General features: G+C 52.1%; 1 protein-coding gene across 3 annotated transcripts in view; it reads left to right on the plus strand.

Annotated features, from left to right (window-relative positions):
- Positions 1-14,529, plus strand: part of PBX1 (PBX homeobox 1) — a gene marked incomplete at both ends in the record, with an annotated part of 130,304 nt that overhangs the window by 91,490 nt on the left and 24,285 nt on the right. For all 3 annotated transcript variants that reach the window (XM_082002677.1, XM_082002676.1, XM_082002678.1), the window contains one exon: positions 14,057-14,301. In XM_082002677.1, coding sequence (XP_081858803.1) covers positions 14,057-14,301 — 245 coding nt within the window. The remainder of the gene's footprint in view (positions 1-14,056; positions 14,302-14,529) is intronic.

The raw sequence follows: 14,529 nt of genomic DNA on the forward strand, positions 1-14,529 counted from the left end.
CTCAGTCCCCAGCGGATCCCAGTTATGGCTCCTTGTCTTCCTCCTCCTCCTTCATGTCTACCTCCAGAAGCTCCAGAGATGTCCCATGTGCAGGCTGGTCATTATCGCAGGGTTGCTGAGAAGCTCAGCCCTCCTCACTCTCACCTGCGTGGCAGGGTGGTGGGATGACGGTCCGCTCCAGCCATCCCAGCCCCGTGCCCACTTGCACACGTGCGTGCTCACGTCTGTCTGCTGCTCTCCCAGAAAGTTCAAACCTGGAGTCAAGTTTATTGTTTCTATCTCGTTTATTTTAAGTATAGTTTTACACTTTGTTATATGCTGTGACATCTTAAATGGAGCCTGTCACTCTATCTTGACTACTGCTAGGGGCTACAGCCACTTACTGTGTCAGGCTTTTCGGCAGCCCTGATTAACGATATCAAAACGAATGGATCCTGGCGCAGGCACATGCACGAAAATCAAGGGGTGATTTGCATATTCAAATTGTACATGGCATCGAAAGGCTACAGCTCATGCAAGTATTGCGCCGACAGACCCCATGGAAGCACGTACGGGCTGCTGTGCATCCCTCCGTACGGGACCCGTCCGTGTCAGTAAGGTTCGTGCACACCTACATCTATTTTTTTAGTAACTGTTGTCCAAAAGGAAAAAGCTTTGTCCCTTTTCCCTGAGTTTTTTCATCTCCCTGGACAATATATCAATTAGGATAGCTAAATGGAATAATACTTTTTTTTCTTGTGAGCCTGTTGGGATATGTTGCAGAATTACCCTTGCAAATGCTTTTTTTTTTTTTTTTCCCTGAAAGTAACATTTTGTTAGGTTAATTCATGCACTGGAAAAACAAACTTTCTGTTCTTCCAGTCCAATCTCCACTTACAAGTCAGGTTTTTGTAACCCTGTCATTAAAATGCGAGGTAGCCTACAGTAATTTGAATATTTCATTCTGCCGGCTGCTAATGCACTCTGCATTACAGATGGTACTTGCTCTATCCTTCTGGACTGGGTTCAATTATAAATGAAAGTAGGGAGCTGAGATTTGTCTTTTTGTCTCTGCTTAGTTGGAATAACACAATAAAGCTTGATGGGTAGGAATTCCTCAAGCTGCCTCCTCTTTGCCTGCGACGTCTCCTGTGTAGCTTTCTCCTCTCGATAGCGGATCCTGCTTGCCTTTCAAGTCGAGCCCGCAGTATTTGGGTTGGCGATGGCAGGGTTTTTCACAAGTCATCTTTGGCTCAAATGCGTTTTATCCCCTTTTTGGAAGTGCTCGGTTCAGTCCTCCTCTTTCTCGGTTTATTTGCTGGCCTCTGCATCCCCTGTTGTCTGCCAGGCAGGGAGCAGTGGTAGGAGAAACCTGCTTGGGCTGGGGGAGGAGGGTGCTGCACAGCTTTCGTGATGGTGGGGACACTTCTGGGATGGTGGGGACATCTTCTGCTCCCGCTGTCTCCATTTCTAAACCGGGACAGGGACGGCAACCTGGTCCTCAGCTGGAGAGAGGTGATGGGGATGCAGAGCAGCCCTCCTCCATCCCAGGGTTGCTGCCGTGGGGTCTTCCCAAAGCCCCTGGGAATAACGGGGCCCCTGGAGATCCAAAGAAAACATTTACCTCTGCTTCGTGATTAACAAAAAGGGGGGTCACAAACCTATAGCCCAGCTGCACGGGGGTTCTATATTACATACAGATGCCTTTGGCGAGCTCCTTCCCCGTCCCTGGCCAGTAAAAGCAATATTGCTGAGGGAGTCGGAGGAGGTGAGGGCAGGGCTTTCAATTTGGTTTTACATTTACAAGGACCAGATGGCCTCGCTGGAGATGATCTTTGATCTGGGACGCAGCCGGAGTCGGGCAAAGATTTTTTTTTTTTTTTTTTTTTTTTTTTTTTTTTTTAATCTCCTCTCTGTTTATGGCGGGGGGCCTCTCGCAGGAGCGGGGGGAGCTGTGCATCCGTCTGTCTGGCCAGCGTGCCGTGAGTGTCGGCCCCACTCTGCCCGAGGGTGCTGCCAAACCATGCGGACGAGTGGGCTTGGTGGTAAAAGCCCTGAGCGGGGTTGTCCAGGGTAGAAGGCAGAGCTGGATCCCGTTACACCACCTCCCCGCAGCACGGAAATCTGCGTCAACAGCCTCTTGCGTGGAATATAATTAAACACAAGCAGGCACCTTGAAACAGAAATGCCACTAACTGATCCTTTTCAATTATTTTTCCCCGTTTTCTCTGATGTCTTGCACCCTTCCAGCAGCGCAGAGGTGTAGGGGCTCTCTCCTCCCCTCCTGCCTTGCTAGTTTTGGGTTTCTTTCTTCCCCCCACATGTTTTGAATGGAGCAGGAGCGAAGGCAGCCGATCCTATTTCACAAGCGCTTGGACTCTTGCAGCACTCTCCCTCCTGTCCAAACAGATCATTTACAGAAGGGGCCCTCTATTTAAAGAAGGAACTGAACGTTCAGAGCTGTTTTCTGGCCTTAAAACACTGCTGACCGGCTGTTGCCTTTCAAAGAGTCAGGCTTTGTCTGGCGTGCTCAAGGACCAGGTTTGACGCCGGGCTCAGCAGGTCATCACGGTGGCATGAGGGACTGAGCATTGTGCAAAAAATGTGCTCGTTTATTGGCCCAAGATAATTGAATCCCAGCAAAGTTGGGTTCAAGATAGCATGTCTCAGCCATGGGGGCTTCATGGACCCTCTAGGCTTAGGCAAACTTGACCTCTCTGTGATGCTGTGCATGGGACAAGCTTGGAAACCAAGCAAATGGAAGAGGAAAGTTCCAAGTAGACTTTGGTGTGATCTGTGTATAGAGAGAAAGGCCTTGCCCATGCGTGTAAGGGAAGTCTGCAAAGAGTTAGAGGAACATTTAGTCCTGGAGAGCTGTGGTACTTCAAAAACACATGGAGCTTGTGCATATGGGCGCAAGGAAGGCTGACTCTGGTCCTGTCATCTAGGTGACATCTCTTAACACTGAAGTGGCCTGATACTCTGTCCTGCTAGAGTCCGCCAGCAAAACCAGGTGCCTAAGGTTGTCCAGTGGCTGATGTGTTGTGGCTTCACTACAGGAGTTGGGGTGGGATTTCCGATAACTTTTGGTTATGGTTACTTCTTGTGCTTTGGATTTTACCTATCCTCATATACATGTAATTTACTTTCCGTTTACATTTTTCATGGAGAAGGCTTCGAATCACCTGGTGTCATGACTTGGGGAGAGGTGGACATGGGGAGGGAGGGATTCTAATGCATCTGGAATGGAAGATTCCTGTCTCTCAGGGAAGAGCAGTGTCCCTCCTCCATGAGGCAGAGACCCTGGCCCGTGGCTGACCCTCAGAGAAGACGATCACCTATGGTAGGTATTTCTGATCCGCTTTTACTCGGCAGTGGCTGCAGCCTCCCCTTTGCCAGGGCAGTAGGGTTTCTACTGCAAAACCCATCCCTGAGGTTTCACCCCGGGTAGAGAGCTTAATTGTTGCTTCTTCCTTCTCTTTTCCTTCTCGCTTGTCTGCAAGCACCCAAAAAAAGGATGTAGTGTTCCTGCAGCCACCTTCTGCAAGCACTGAGGGATGAGGCTGCCTTCAGGTAGGCAGGAGGAGTGACAAGGGCCGTGCTCAGCTCTTGGGTTGCATCAGAAGGTCACTGCTGGAAATAGGAACGTGGCTCTGGGCAGAGAGCGTGCCAGTAAGCAGGAGGCAGGGAGGTCCCTTGCCAGTGGATGGAGAGGACATGGCCCCAGGGCGCTCTGCTGTGGGAGGCTGTTACATGTCTGTCCCTAGCTTTTGGTAAAGATGTCTGTCATGGTTCTGCGCTGCCTGCTTTGTGAGAGAGAAAGGGAGGACAAAACCAGCGTATTTTCTGCGATGGCTTGGCTCTGAGACCTGGAGCTTTGGAAAATCGGTATTGCACAAAATCCCAAATCTAGCTCATGGCAAGGCCATCAACTTGGCGACGGAGCGGCAGTGCTCTCGGCCGTGTGATGGGCAGTGGGTACCTTCACGTTATTTAGCAAACCGAAGACTTCAGTGGGACATTGCCATCGTTAGAGCTCCAAGCCAGCTTTCCTTGGATGGAATCTCAAGGGTCATCTTTTTTGAAGGATGGCAAGGAGAAGGGAATCTGAAATGCAGCTTTTCGGCTCGGGCTCTTGCCGGTCTTTTCACCTATGACTTTCTTGCCCCGGCTGCTTTGTGCATCGAGCAGCCGTTCGCAGGCGCTGAGTGGCCAGGGGAGATGACCTTTCTGAGAGGGGAGCAGGCTGGAAAGGCAGCTTCCTTCTGGGGGAAGACCTCTCTTTCTTTGTTCTCGGGTTTCAGGGCTTGGCCTGGGGCGTTGGAAACGGGACCCTTGTCCTCAGAGGGGCTCTGGAGGCCCCGGCTTCTCATTAGCAGATTCAGCTCATTCAAAGGACCCATTTCTTTTCAACAAGGAGAATTCATATGCAAAGCACCACACGGGAGCAGGAGGCAGATCCCAGCCCAACTGGCGTTCAGAGGGGGGGCGTTATGGCTGGACCTGTTCTGGGAGCAATCCCATCTTTTGTTTGCTGATCTGTTCCTGCAGGCCTTAGGGAGCCCCACGTCCACTCCGGTGTCTCCAGGTGCGCCACCAACGCCAGGTCTGAGCCATCCCTTTGGGTGGGGACAATGGCTTGCTGTGTCCCTCAGTGACAATTTGCTGTCTTGGTGCTGCAGAGGGGACTCTGCTCCATCACCCGAACTCCAGCAGGAGAAGGTGAGGTCCCAGCACAGCAGGTGCCGCCGCTGGGGGGACCGAGGCAGAGCCCTGTGTGTCACCGCCTGTTCTCATCACAATAGCAAAAGCTGATTCTTTTGCCCCATATAACAATCTAGGGTTGGAAGACATCCCAGGCGCACTCCAAGAGGTGTGGGAAGGGGGCACGTGTGAGGGTTCGTGTACTCCTCCTCCCCTCTGCTGCCTGTAATGCAAATATACCACCCCAGCCGCCGGCCTTTCTCTGCGGCAGATGCTGCTCCCCTGCGCCGGGCCAGCCCGTGGTCAGTTAGCTGGGTTACATCTTCTGCTCAGATCTGGCCCCGCAGCAGAGCTGCGCTCAGTCTCGCCCTGCTTTCCTTACCTCCCGCGGCTGCTGCTGCGAGCAGCTGGGGTCGGTCCCGGTCCCCGTGCCCCTGGCCCATGGCCGGGGATGGAGGAGGCTGGGGTGGAGGAGGCTGGGTGGCCGCAGACAATCTCTCCCTTTCGGCGCGGTCGGTGCGGCAGGAGGATTTGAGGCGTGCTGGATTTGCCTGTGCAGAGAAGGGATTGACTGCGCTTCACGGCTGCAACTGGAGCCTGCTAATAATCCTGCCCTGCGTCGGAAAGGGAAGACTGCTTCGTGAGATCAACCAAGCACGGGATTGCGCCAGCCCGCTTCGGCATCGCTCCCCAGCGTCAGCCTGCTTCATGGCCAGACCATGAGCCTGGCCTGCGGATGTGTGGGGAGCTCAGCGGGACAGGGAGGGGACCTGTGTGCGGCCAACATTTATCCGTGCTCTTCCAAGGGAAGAGTGCCAATAAGACAGGGTTGACCCCCCCCCACGCCCAGAGCTTGGCTCTGGGGTGATGGGTTGTTTGCAGAGTGTTATTAGGGGGCAGGGAAGTTGATTTGCTTAATGAGTTGGAGTTGTGAGGGTTTGCTGCTCCGTGGGACATGGCAAAGGTGGGTCTGAAGCTGCTGTAACTGGGAGGAGAGGAGGTGCTTTGTCCACCAGTGGGTTGGTTGGCTTTGGTTGGCTTGTTTTTAATGTTTGCAACCACTTCCAGCCTGCTTCCTGCCACTAAACCGCCTCTGCTCAGCAATCTGCTCGTGGTGCAAGAGGTTCAGTCGGCTCTGGCTTCTGAGGGCTACCTGCCCCTAAATTTCGGATGTGAAAATTACAGCTGGGACTTTTGCTGCCAAAGCCGATGGGAGTTGACCACCAGCCTACACTGAAGCATTCATGAGTAGACATGGCTTGTGGTGCAAGGACTGTAAAGAGAAAAATAGAAAATACTTAAATTTGATCTGCAATGCTTCATTTGACCACAACATAGCGATAACCGGGCATGCGGGACGGGGTCAGAAGTTTCCGTACCTGGCTCAGTTACTAGCCATGAGCTAAACTGGTCGGCAGGAGCAAGATTCAGGGAAGGACTGGAGAGTCGAGCTCATCTGTGTTCATTCAGCTTCCCAGGGAGTCACATTTCTCAGGGAATCTGGTTTTCAGTAATCACCGCAACGTTGTGCCTTATTTTTGTGGAAGGGGATATTTTAGATCATTTTCCAGTTTGGGGGGGGATTTTTTTTGCCCCCAATGTGTTAGTGATAATTTTTCAGACCTTTTGAGCATTTTGCTGCCAGATCCTTGCTCGCTGTGGCAACCCGTTTGGCATCTGGGATGGGGTTAGGAGAAAACTGGTGGAGACTCTTTGCCAGTGCTATGAAATACGTGTCTCTCTTCTTCAGCTTCCGTGGCACATGCAAACTGCATCTCCTGAAGTGATGGAGAGCTGCTGCTGGGAGCTGAGGAACTTTTTGGCATGTGATAAATTCCCCTCTCCCATTCCCCACACCCCAGAATTACAGTTGGAGGGTAATTCAGACTTCTTTTTTTAATTTAGATTCGATTCAGCAAATAATTTGGGTCCTTCCACCCCAGAAAGATGGGAAGTTACTGTTTTTTAAAGCAGTTTGGTTGTTTTTAAATTGACCCAATTTTTTATTTAAAAAAGGAGGGAGGGGAAAAATGATAACATGAAATGAGAGGAGAAGATTTCATTTTTGATTCAGGAAACATTTTTGATTGACCTGAATTTGGATTGCAATGCAAGTTCCCAAAACTGGTGGTAGGTAGGAGAGTGCTGGGGAAAGTGCCACTGCCCTAAGCATCTGATGCATCTGCTGTTGGTCATGGCCTTGGTTGGGTCTCCAGTAGGGCTTGTTGGCCACGGCTAGAGTTGGCCTCTGGGGCTAGATGGACCATTACTGAGCTTGATGTGACTTGCTCCCATCTCTGTGGGAGTACGTATCTTATCACAGTTTTTTGTGCTTTATGGACTGAAGGAACACTTCTCCGCCTTTCAGAGCATCTCTTGCAAAATTGGTCAAGTGCTTTGTTCCCAAATGGCCCTGATGGACACTCTTGTGTTGGGAGAGGAGGTGGGTTTGCAAGGGTCCATGGTGGCTTTGCAGAGCTTATGGGTAACAAGCCTCTCTCTCTATTTGTTGCTGGGCTTTTAGTTTCTTTTATGGCTTCAGACTGAAAATTTGTGACAGAGACAACCCATCAGTTTCACAGTGTTCCTCCTTTTTCTGGGACATAAAAGAATAAGTAGATGCACAAAAAGCCATTTTGCCAGCTGAAATTTTCCATGCCTCATCTCACAGCAGCCTGTTTTGGAAAATCTGAGCAAAATCTGTTCATCCAGTTGTAAGTTTTGGAAAGGTTGGAGCGAGGAGAGGAACTTGTATGTCAATTGTAAGAGAAAAAAAACCCAACTTCTCTTAATTCCCACTTCCTGGAAGGGTGTGTGTCAGTGTATTTCGAAATTTCACCTGCGTTTATCTTGGAAATAGGTATTTGTGTTTTGATGTTGATTTTCTCAGTGGCTTTATGTAAACGTGGTGAATATATCCAATCAAGGTTTAAAACTCCCTGTGATTACTTAACATTGAAGTGCTCCACCTTGGTTACTGAGATTGTTGACAATCACACCATTTGGTGTGGTCACCATAGTCTTTGCCGAGAAGGCATTTACGTTGCTGTCTGTCCCATGGACCCTTGAACAGGCGGTGTGAAAACCCAGCCGGAGGTGCTTTAGCATCCTCCACGAGGCTCTGAGAGTTTTATGTATTCCTTCTGAACGCAGGGTCTTGAAGGTGACTTTGTTTAAAGAGAAGGTCCAAAACACTGGCTTTTCCTTTGTGTCTGGGGTTTGCTGTTGCAGGAGGAAGTAGGCTGCAAATGTACTTGCACAAGGAAAAAAACAGGAGTTTAGGTAGGTGTGTGGGATCTGGGGGCTTTTCTGCACAAAGCAAGCTTGGGAAGAGCAACTCAAGCCCATGCCGTCGTGGATCAGCCGAGGAAGCAAACCCCAACTCCCCTGGGTCGGTTGTGACTACACGTATGAGTACAAGGAGGATGCAGACAGACAGCCGCAAGCCACTTAACGCATAACTGTCCTCAAATAGGAGGCAGATGGGAATATTTTTGTACCAGGTTCAGTGCTGCTGATCTTCAGCGTTCACAAATGTAGACTCAGGCTCCAGGGAATATTGAGATCGGCTTAAAATAACGTGATTAGTTACCGGTTTTGTTAGCAGGGGCATTTGCTGGCATCGCGTCTGTCCCTCTGTTTGCTGGCTGTTGTTCTAGACCTGGAGGTGTAAAAACATATGTTTAAAGAAGCTGGCGCTCCAGGAGCCCAAGCGAATATTGCGGATGGTGGTTAAATTGCGAAAGGTTGGAAGAGGGCTGATGTTTAATGTGTATTTCAAAGCCAGGCTGTGCGCTGTGTGGGTCTGTGCAGGAGTTTTGGGGTTCCCGGGGAGGAGCTGCCGTGCCCTCATTGTACCACCCCGCAGGGGCACCCACCAGTCCAGGAAAGAATTTGAGTAAAACCTTGTTCATTTGATGTGCGAGTGAGGTGTCTGTGCTTGAGTGCCTTGGTGGGGAAGGAGGCATCTGGCCCCGCTTGTGGCGGTGCGAGAACAGCGAGAGCAGCAGCCGTGCTCCGCCAGCGGCATTGCCATTCCGGGCGTCTCTGTTTTCCCCACAGGGAAGTCACACCAAAGGCCAGCTCACAGCCCGGCAGAGGAATCGTCCGCCTCTCTTGAAACTCTGCTGTTGGGTGGGTTGTTCCCCCCCCAGTGCATCTTAGGCACAGTGGAGGCAGGAAAGAAAACCCTTCTGAAAATCACAACCTAATTACTCCCATCTGCTCCAGCACTGCTTCCCATTTCTGCCTGCCAGGATGCTTGTCTCCGATGCTAAGTAGCACATTATTTTCAATAAGTTGCGATCATTTACTTGAAATCTCCTTCTCTTTTAAAATGTCCCCCTGGAAAGGCGATTCAGCAAGTTGGGAATGGGCAGAAACAACCATGAGAAAACCCATCCAGAAGCATCGGCTCGGGAGGAGGGCAGCGCTTCTCCCGTACTCATTAAAACCACGCAGCAGGTTTCTTTTTAGGGTGCGTTTGTTTAAACATCCAGCCGCTGGGACCAGCCCTTCGCTGGTGGTGCCAGCAAACGGAGCTGTAGAGGAACTGTCATCTCATGTAGTTGGAGGGGAACTTAACTGGGTGGTCACAGCAACTTTTGCAGGAGTAGGGTTTTGACCACTGAAGTCAGCGGAGAGTCAAGGAACACTGGTCCTGTGCAGCAAAGCCTTCATGAGTGGCTGTGCCAGCTCTGGGGACCTCTTCTTTCCTCATCATAGTTGGCTTCGTGTTGTTCACTGTGTCTTCTTCCTCTAAGATGTCCCCATTGCATCCCTTAAGAGGCTGTTCCCAACTGCTTCGCTTTGCCTTAGCTTCCTCCGGTGTCTTCTGCTTGGACATAGCCTCCTCCAGTGTCTTCTGCTTGGTCTTTGGCTTCCACCCCAGAAGTCCTGGCTGCATCTAACTGGGGATGAGTGCACACACATGCAGCGGCATCCAGGGGGAGACACGAGGATGGGAAATGGTGGGCAGTGCTGTACCACGGCAGCCTGCATCTCCTTGTGAGTGGATATATCCCATGCTGGAGTCTGGCCGGGACGGACCTTTGTTTCCTGCATCTCTTCAGCTTGAGGATACTGACTGCAGTAGGATAAATTGCCCTTTCTAGAAGATAGGTAGAGCTTGGAGGTTTGAGCATCCTTTTCTGCTGTCACTGCTGAGCCACAGTCTTCTGCTAAGCTGCCGCCATCACCCCCATCGTGTTTGGTTGCCTTCCTGATGGTGTTCTGTCCGTATTGCCTGTGCAGCTCTGATCTGGAGAGTCTGGAAGAGGTGGAGAGCAATGAGTTGCTAAGCTGAAGCGTTTTGGGCTGGCCTTGCTGGAGAAGAGAGGTGGCTGTGTGCTTGGCTCCTGCACTGAACTGGCTCCTCAGGTCTCTTTGGAAAAGTGCTCCCAGGAGAGTGGAGGGGATGGTAGCGTGGAGGACCAGGAGGAGCCTGGTACTCACCTTTGTGGATTTCCTAGGTGTCTTCACAGTCCCAGCCTGTCCCCAGGGTGCAGTCTCTTTCGAAGGCGTGTGCCAGCACCACGTCTGGCAAGGGTTGTTTCTCCTTGTGGCTGTATGTCGGGCTGCGTGGCTGCCCCAGCGCGTAGGGACACCGGGCACAGGTACCGTGGTGTGGGGCCGCAGACAAGATGGGCTGGCTGCCCATCTCCTGTGAGCGTGGGGCTGGCTGCTCTGCAGGCGCTCCGCGGGGATGCCCAGGTCGGTTGGAAACATCTTGGAGCATCTGAAAGCTTTGGCAACTCGATGCAGTTTTCCATCCTGCGTCCCTGAATCGCAGGGCAGGCGAGGAGCTGGGGAGCTATTTTCAGCTTTGTCTCCTCGCCTGGTTCTCCGAGGCCGGTCCTGCCACGGAGCCAGCGCAGGACTCGGACGATGTCCTCTGCAGACCACGGCTGTGATACCTCGCGCAGAAGGAAAAAGGAGCGGGCGCGTGAGCTGGGAGCCATTTCCCAGCTGCTGGAACGGGTCTCCGTGACCCTGGTGGCGTCCGTGACCGGACCGCAGGCTGGTGGCTCGGCGGCCGCCAGCTGCTCCCGCTGCTGGCGTCGGTGACGGTGACCCCGCCACGGCCACGAGCCGCGGGGCGGCCGCGCTCCTCGGTTCCCCTCCACGGTCGCCCAGGGAGCGTTTCGCAGCGGGGACAAGACGCACGGCTTGGCTTTGTTTTTAAAATACATCCATATATGTTTGCATGTGTGCATTTATATATTTATACACCAAAACGCATTCTGAGGCAGCGGGGGACCTCGGCAAGGGCCGAGCACCCTCTAGCGGCATTTGCCGCGGCTCCGGGGGCTGCCGAGCCAGCAGGAAAGCGGCCAAGGACAGAAAGTCTTGCATGAATTTTCCTCCCCCCGGCTGCCAGTCGCTATCTTTCTTTTTGTTCTTCCTGTTGGGTTTTTTTTGTTGGTTTTTTCTCTGTCTTTACTCAGGAGCGGCAAATGGCGGGTTCTGGGGATGCCGGGGCACGGGCAGAACCATGCTCGCAGCCCCTCGGCTCCGGCTTGCTGCCGGACTGCCGAGGATCGTTAGGTTAATTTATTTTATTTTAATGTGGTGGGAAGGCCGGCAGCCTGGGGAGAGCGGGGGCCTTTCGCCATCGGCTGCCCGGGCGCTCTGGGTCGGATGCTGACCGGACCGGCTCACCCCGATCCCCCGGCCGGCAGGACGGGGGCTGCATCCCATCACGGGGCGGGCATTTTGGAGGGTCACAGCTGACAAGGAGCACCCCGGGCATCCCGGCAGGAGGTGCCTTGGAGCTGAGGAAGATAAAAAGGGAGCTTTTAAATAATCATTTTGTCTTCTCCTCAGCTGAGCGCAGCCTTCCAGGGGTAAATAGGCAGCATCAGTTCTGCTTAGACATGTTGGCGTTTCCATTTATTCACTCCCCAGCGTTACTCCGGGCGGGCAGCCGAGCTCAGGCCGTCTCCCAGGTCCCCGGCTGGGTTCGGCTCTCTGCGGCGGGGACGCGTGTCCATCCGTAGGATGCTCGGGACGCGCGCACCCGGCGGCGGCTGGTCCCTCTGGGTTGCACGGTAACAAAGCTGAGGGGTTGTACAGCGCTTTTCATCGTGGAGCAGCTCTCTAATGAACCCCTCGTGCCTACCTGTCAGGTCAACCATTCCTGAGATTTTTAATCTAAAAATATTTTCCTTTTTGAAATCCAGATGCACCTGTTTTGGCAACTCTGCTTTTGGTTTGTTTATTTGGGGTTTTTTAATATTTTTTTTTTTAACCTGTGTTGCTTTCCATTTGTATTTGGGCTTTTGATGTGCTTTAATTCAGTGTGTTTGTTTTGGGGTTTTTTGGGTTTGGGGTTTTTTGGTTTTTTTTTTGGTCCTGGAAGAATAGGATTTTCTTTTTTTTTTTATAGCAAATTTGTCTCTCGCCCGTAGCCTGTCACCTTTCATCTCTTTTTAAGCGTTTTGGCTGCTTTACCTCTTGTTTCAGTTTATGGACTGCAGACCCCAGACCATTTTCTTGATGAAATCTGACCTTTCCTCTCGGATTTGTTCATCGGTGAAGCGCGTGGCTGGGTGCCGGTGGCGCGGTGGGAAGCCTCCCGCCATGGAGAGGGATGCTGGGTCTCTCTCCTCGGGGCTCGGCACCCGGCACCCAGCACCCAGCTCCAAATCTGGCACGATGCCCCCATCCCTCCATATAGAAATGATCCTCCCTAGTGTGGAATTACTTGTTATTAGCTTATTTTATTGGCAAATTTACTGTTGTCGGGCTTCTTTCTTTCTTTGCTTTCCTCTCCCCCTGACCTTCCCACCTTTGTTGACAGTGGATGTTTTAATCACAAAAATGCCAATAATGCTGGAGTCCTGAAAATAACTATTTCAGTAGAGTTTGAGGCTTAAAAAAACGCTCTTTTTAGTGTTAGCTAAACCTCTCAACAGGGTCTTTTACTTCAGTTTTATACTGATAATAGCTATATTTTTTCCAACTTATGTCAGAGTCACAAAGACCGTGCTCTGGTTTTTTAGCTGCTCTGGTTTTACTTCTTATTGGCAACTGATTTTAGACTTTTTTTTAAAATGATGAGCAAAATCCTGTTTGCGCTGCAGATTCGGGGGGTCAAATTCATCTTGGGTGTAAGCAGGCATGGCTTTATTAAAATCCACGCAACATTACTCAGCTCTGGATGTGCACGAGTGTGCGCGTGGGGCGGGGGGGGTACATTCACAAAGTGCTTTGAGCTCCTGTGCCAGACGGGATGGGGCAATTCATTGCTCTTAGGAAACGCCTTTATTGTTTGCTCATCAAGGATTCATTTTATTTATTTTGTTTATTTTGCAGCTGTGCACACCTGTGTGTGCGTGCATGCGGAAATTCCGGGTTATGGTTCCGTGTTCAAACACAGACCGTGGGGGGACACACGGGGAGCACGTAGGGCACCTCCATCCTTCAGACCTGGGGCATCCCGAGCAGTCAGGATGCTCCCATGTGGTTTTCCCAGGAAAGCCCTTGCAGGAGGATGGCTTTTACTCAAAGCAATAATTGAGGCAGGGAGTACAAAGAGGAGAGGAAAATTCTCTCCTTGGCAAGTCACTCTGGGAGGATTGATTTATTATCACCCCTTAGCGTGGTTTAGACTTCAGTGGAAAAACTGGATTATTAAAAAAAAGGTGTTTTCCAAAGAGTGAAATTTATTTCATACGTTTTTTGCTTGCTTTTGCACCGGGAGTGTTAAAAGCTAAAAGCACGGTCTTGCAAGCCCCCTTCATCTGTATTTAAAGATGGGGAAACTGGGGCAATTTTTGAGCCCAGAGGCTCTGGGCTCTGTACTTCTTCCTTTGCCATCTGGGGTTGGTGGCTGATGCAAACGGTGCAGGATCAGGCCATAAGGGCCACGTTAGCTGACACGAGAGGATCCCCGGGCTAGAGACTCCCGCCTTCCCAGCCCGTGCTTGAGTCACGATAGGGTCCCTGTCACCTCTGGCAGCAAGAATGGGTACATTTATTGTTTTTTTGGTTGGTGTTGCTAGCAGTTTCGCTGCGTACTTGAACGCAAAGTGTGGCTTTCTGCCTTACCTCTGCGGTGAGCTCTCTGCCAGTTCTACCCCACTTCTTCCCTGCGGGAAGGCGAGGAAGAGGCAGGGAGGGGAGCGGGGAGCCGGAGTGCCCCCCTTGCTGCTGGGCTGCAGAGCCGAGGCACCGCGCTTGCGCTCGGAGCGCCGGCGTGCAGACTGCCTTTTGGGGTACCCTTGGGAAAGGAAGAAAAGCCCCATTGATGGGGACTGAGCCGCGCCGGTCCAGCCTGGGATGAGCATCCCCTTTTGGATGAGCATCTCCGTCCCCGACTTAAGCCCCGGACACGACTCAGGCTTTCCTTTCCCCTTTGTGTCTCCCGCAGTGCTGAGCATCCGAGGAGCGCAGGAAGAGGAGCCCACGGACCCCCAGCTGATGCGGTTAGACAACATGCTCCTGGCCGAGGGGGTAGCGGGCCCCGAAAAAGGAGGTGGCTCGGCCGCTGCTGCCGCCGCCGCTGCCGCATCAGGAGGAGCCGGCTCTGACAACTCGGTGGAGCACTCCGACTACAGAGCCAAACTCTCCCAGATCCGGCAGATCTACCACACGGAGCTGGAGAAGTACGAGCAGGTAACAGGCTCCTTCGCGGCGAAGAGCAGGGCTGCCCAAGGGTGGTGGTCATGGGGTGGTGGGAGCAGGAGCCGGAGCAGCTGGGAGAGCCGCCGTCCGGTGCCGGCACCGCGGTGTGGATGTGCACAGCCTGGATCGCTACTGACATCTATTGTTAGGAGTGTGTGGGCAAACGCAAACTGTTGCTTGGTGTCGGAGTGAAAACGTGCATTTTTCAGATTGGGAGGA

This window comes from Phaethon aethereus, assembly GCF_964289735.1.
Source record: "Phaethon aethereus genome assembly, chromosome: 8".
NCBI lineage: Eukaryota > Metazoa > Chordata > Aves > Phaethontiformes > Phaethontidae > Phaethon > Phaethon aethereus.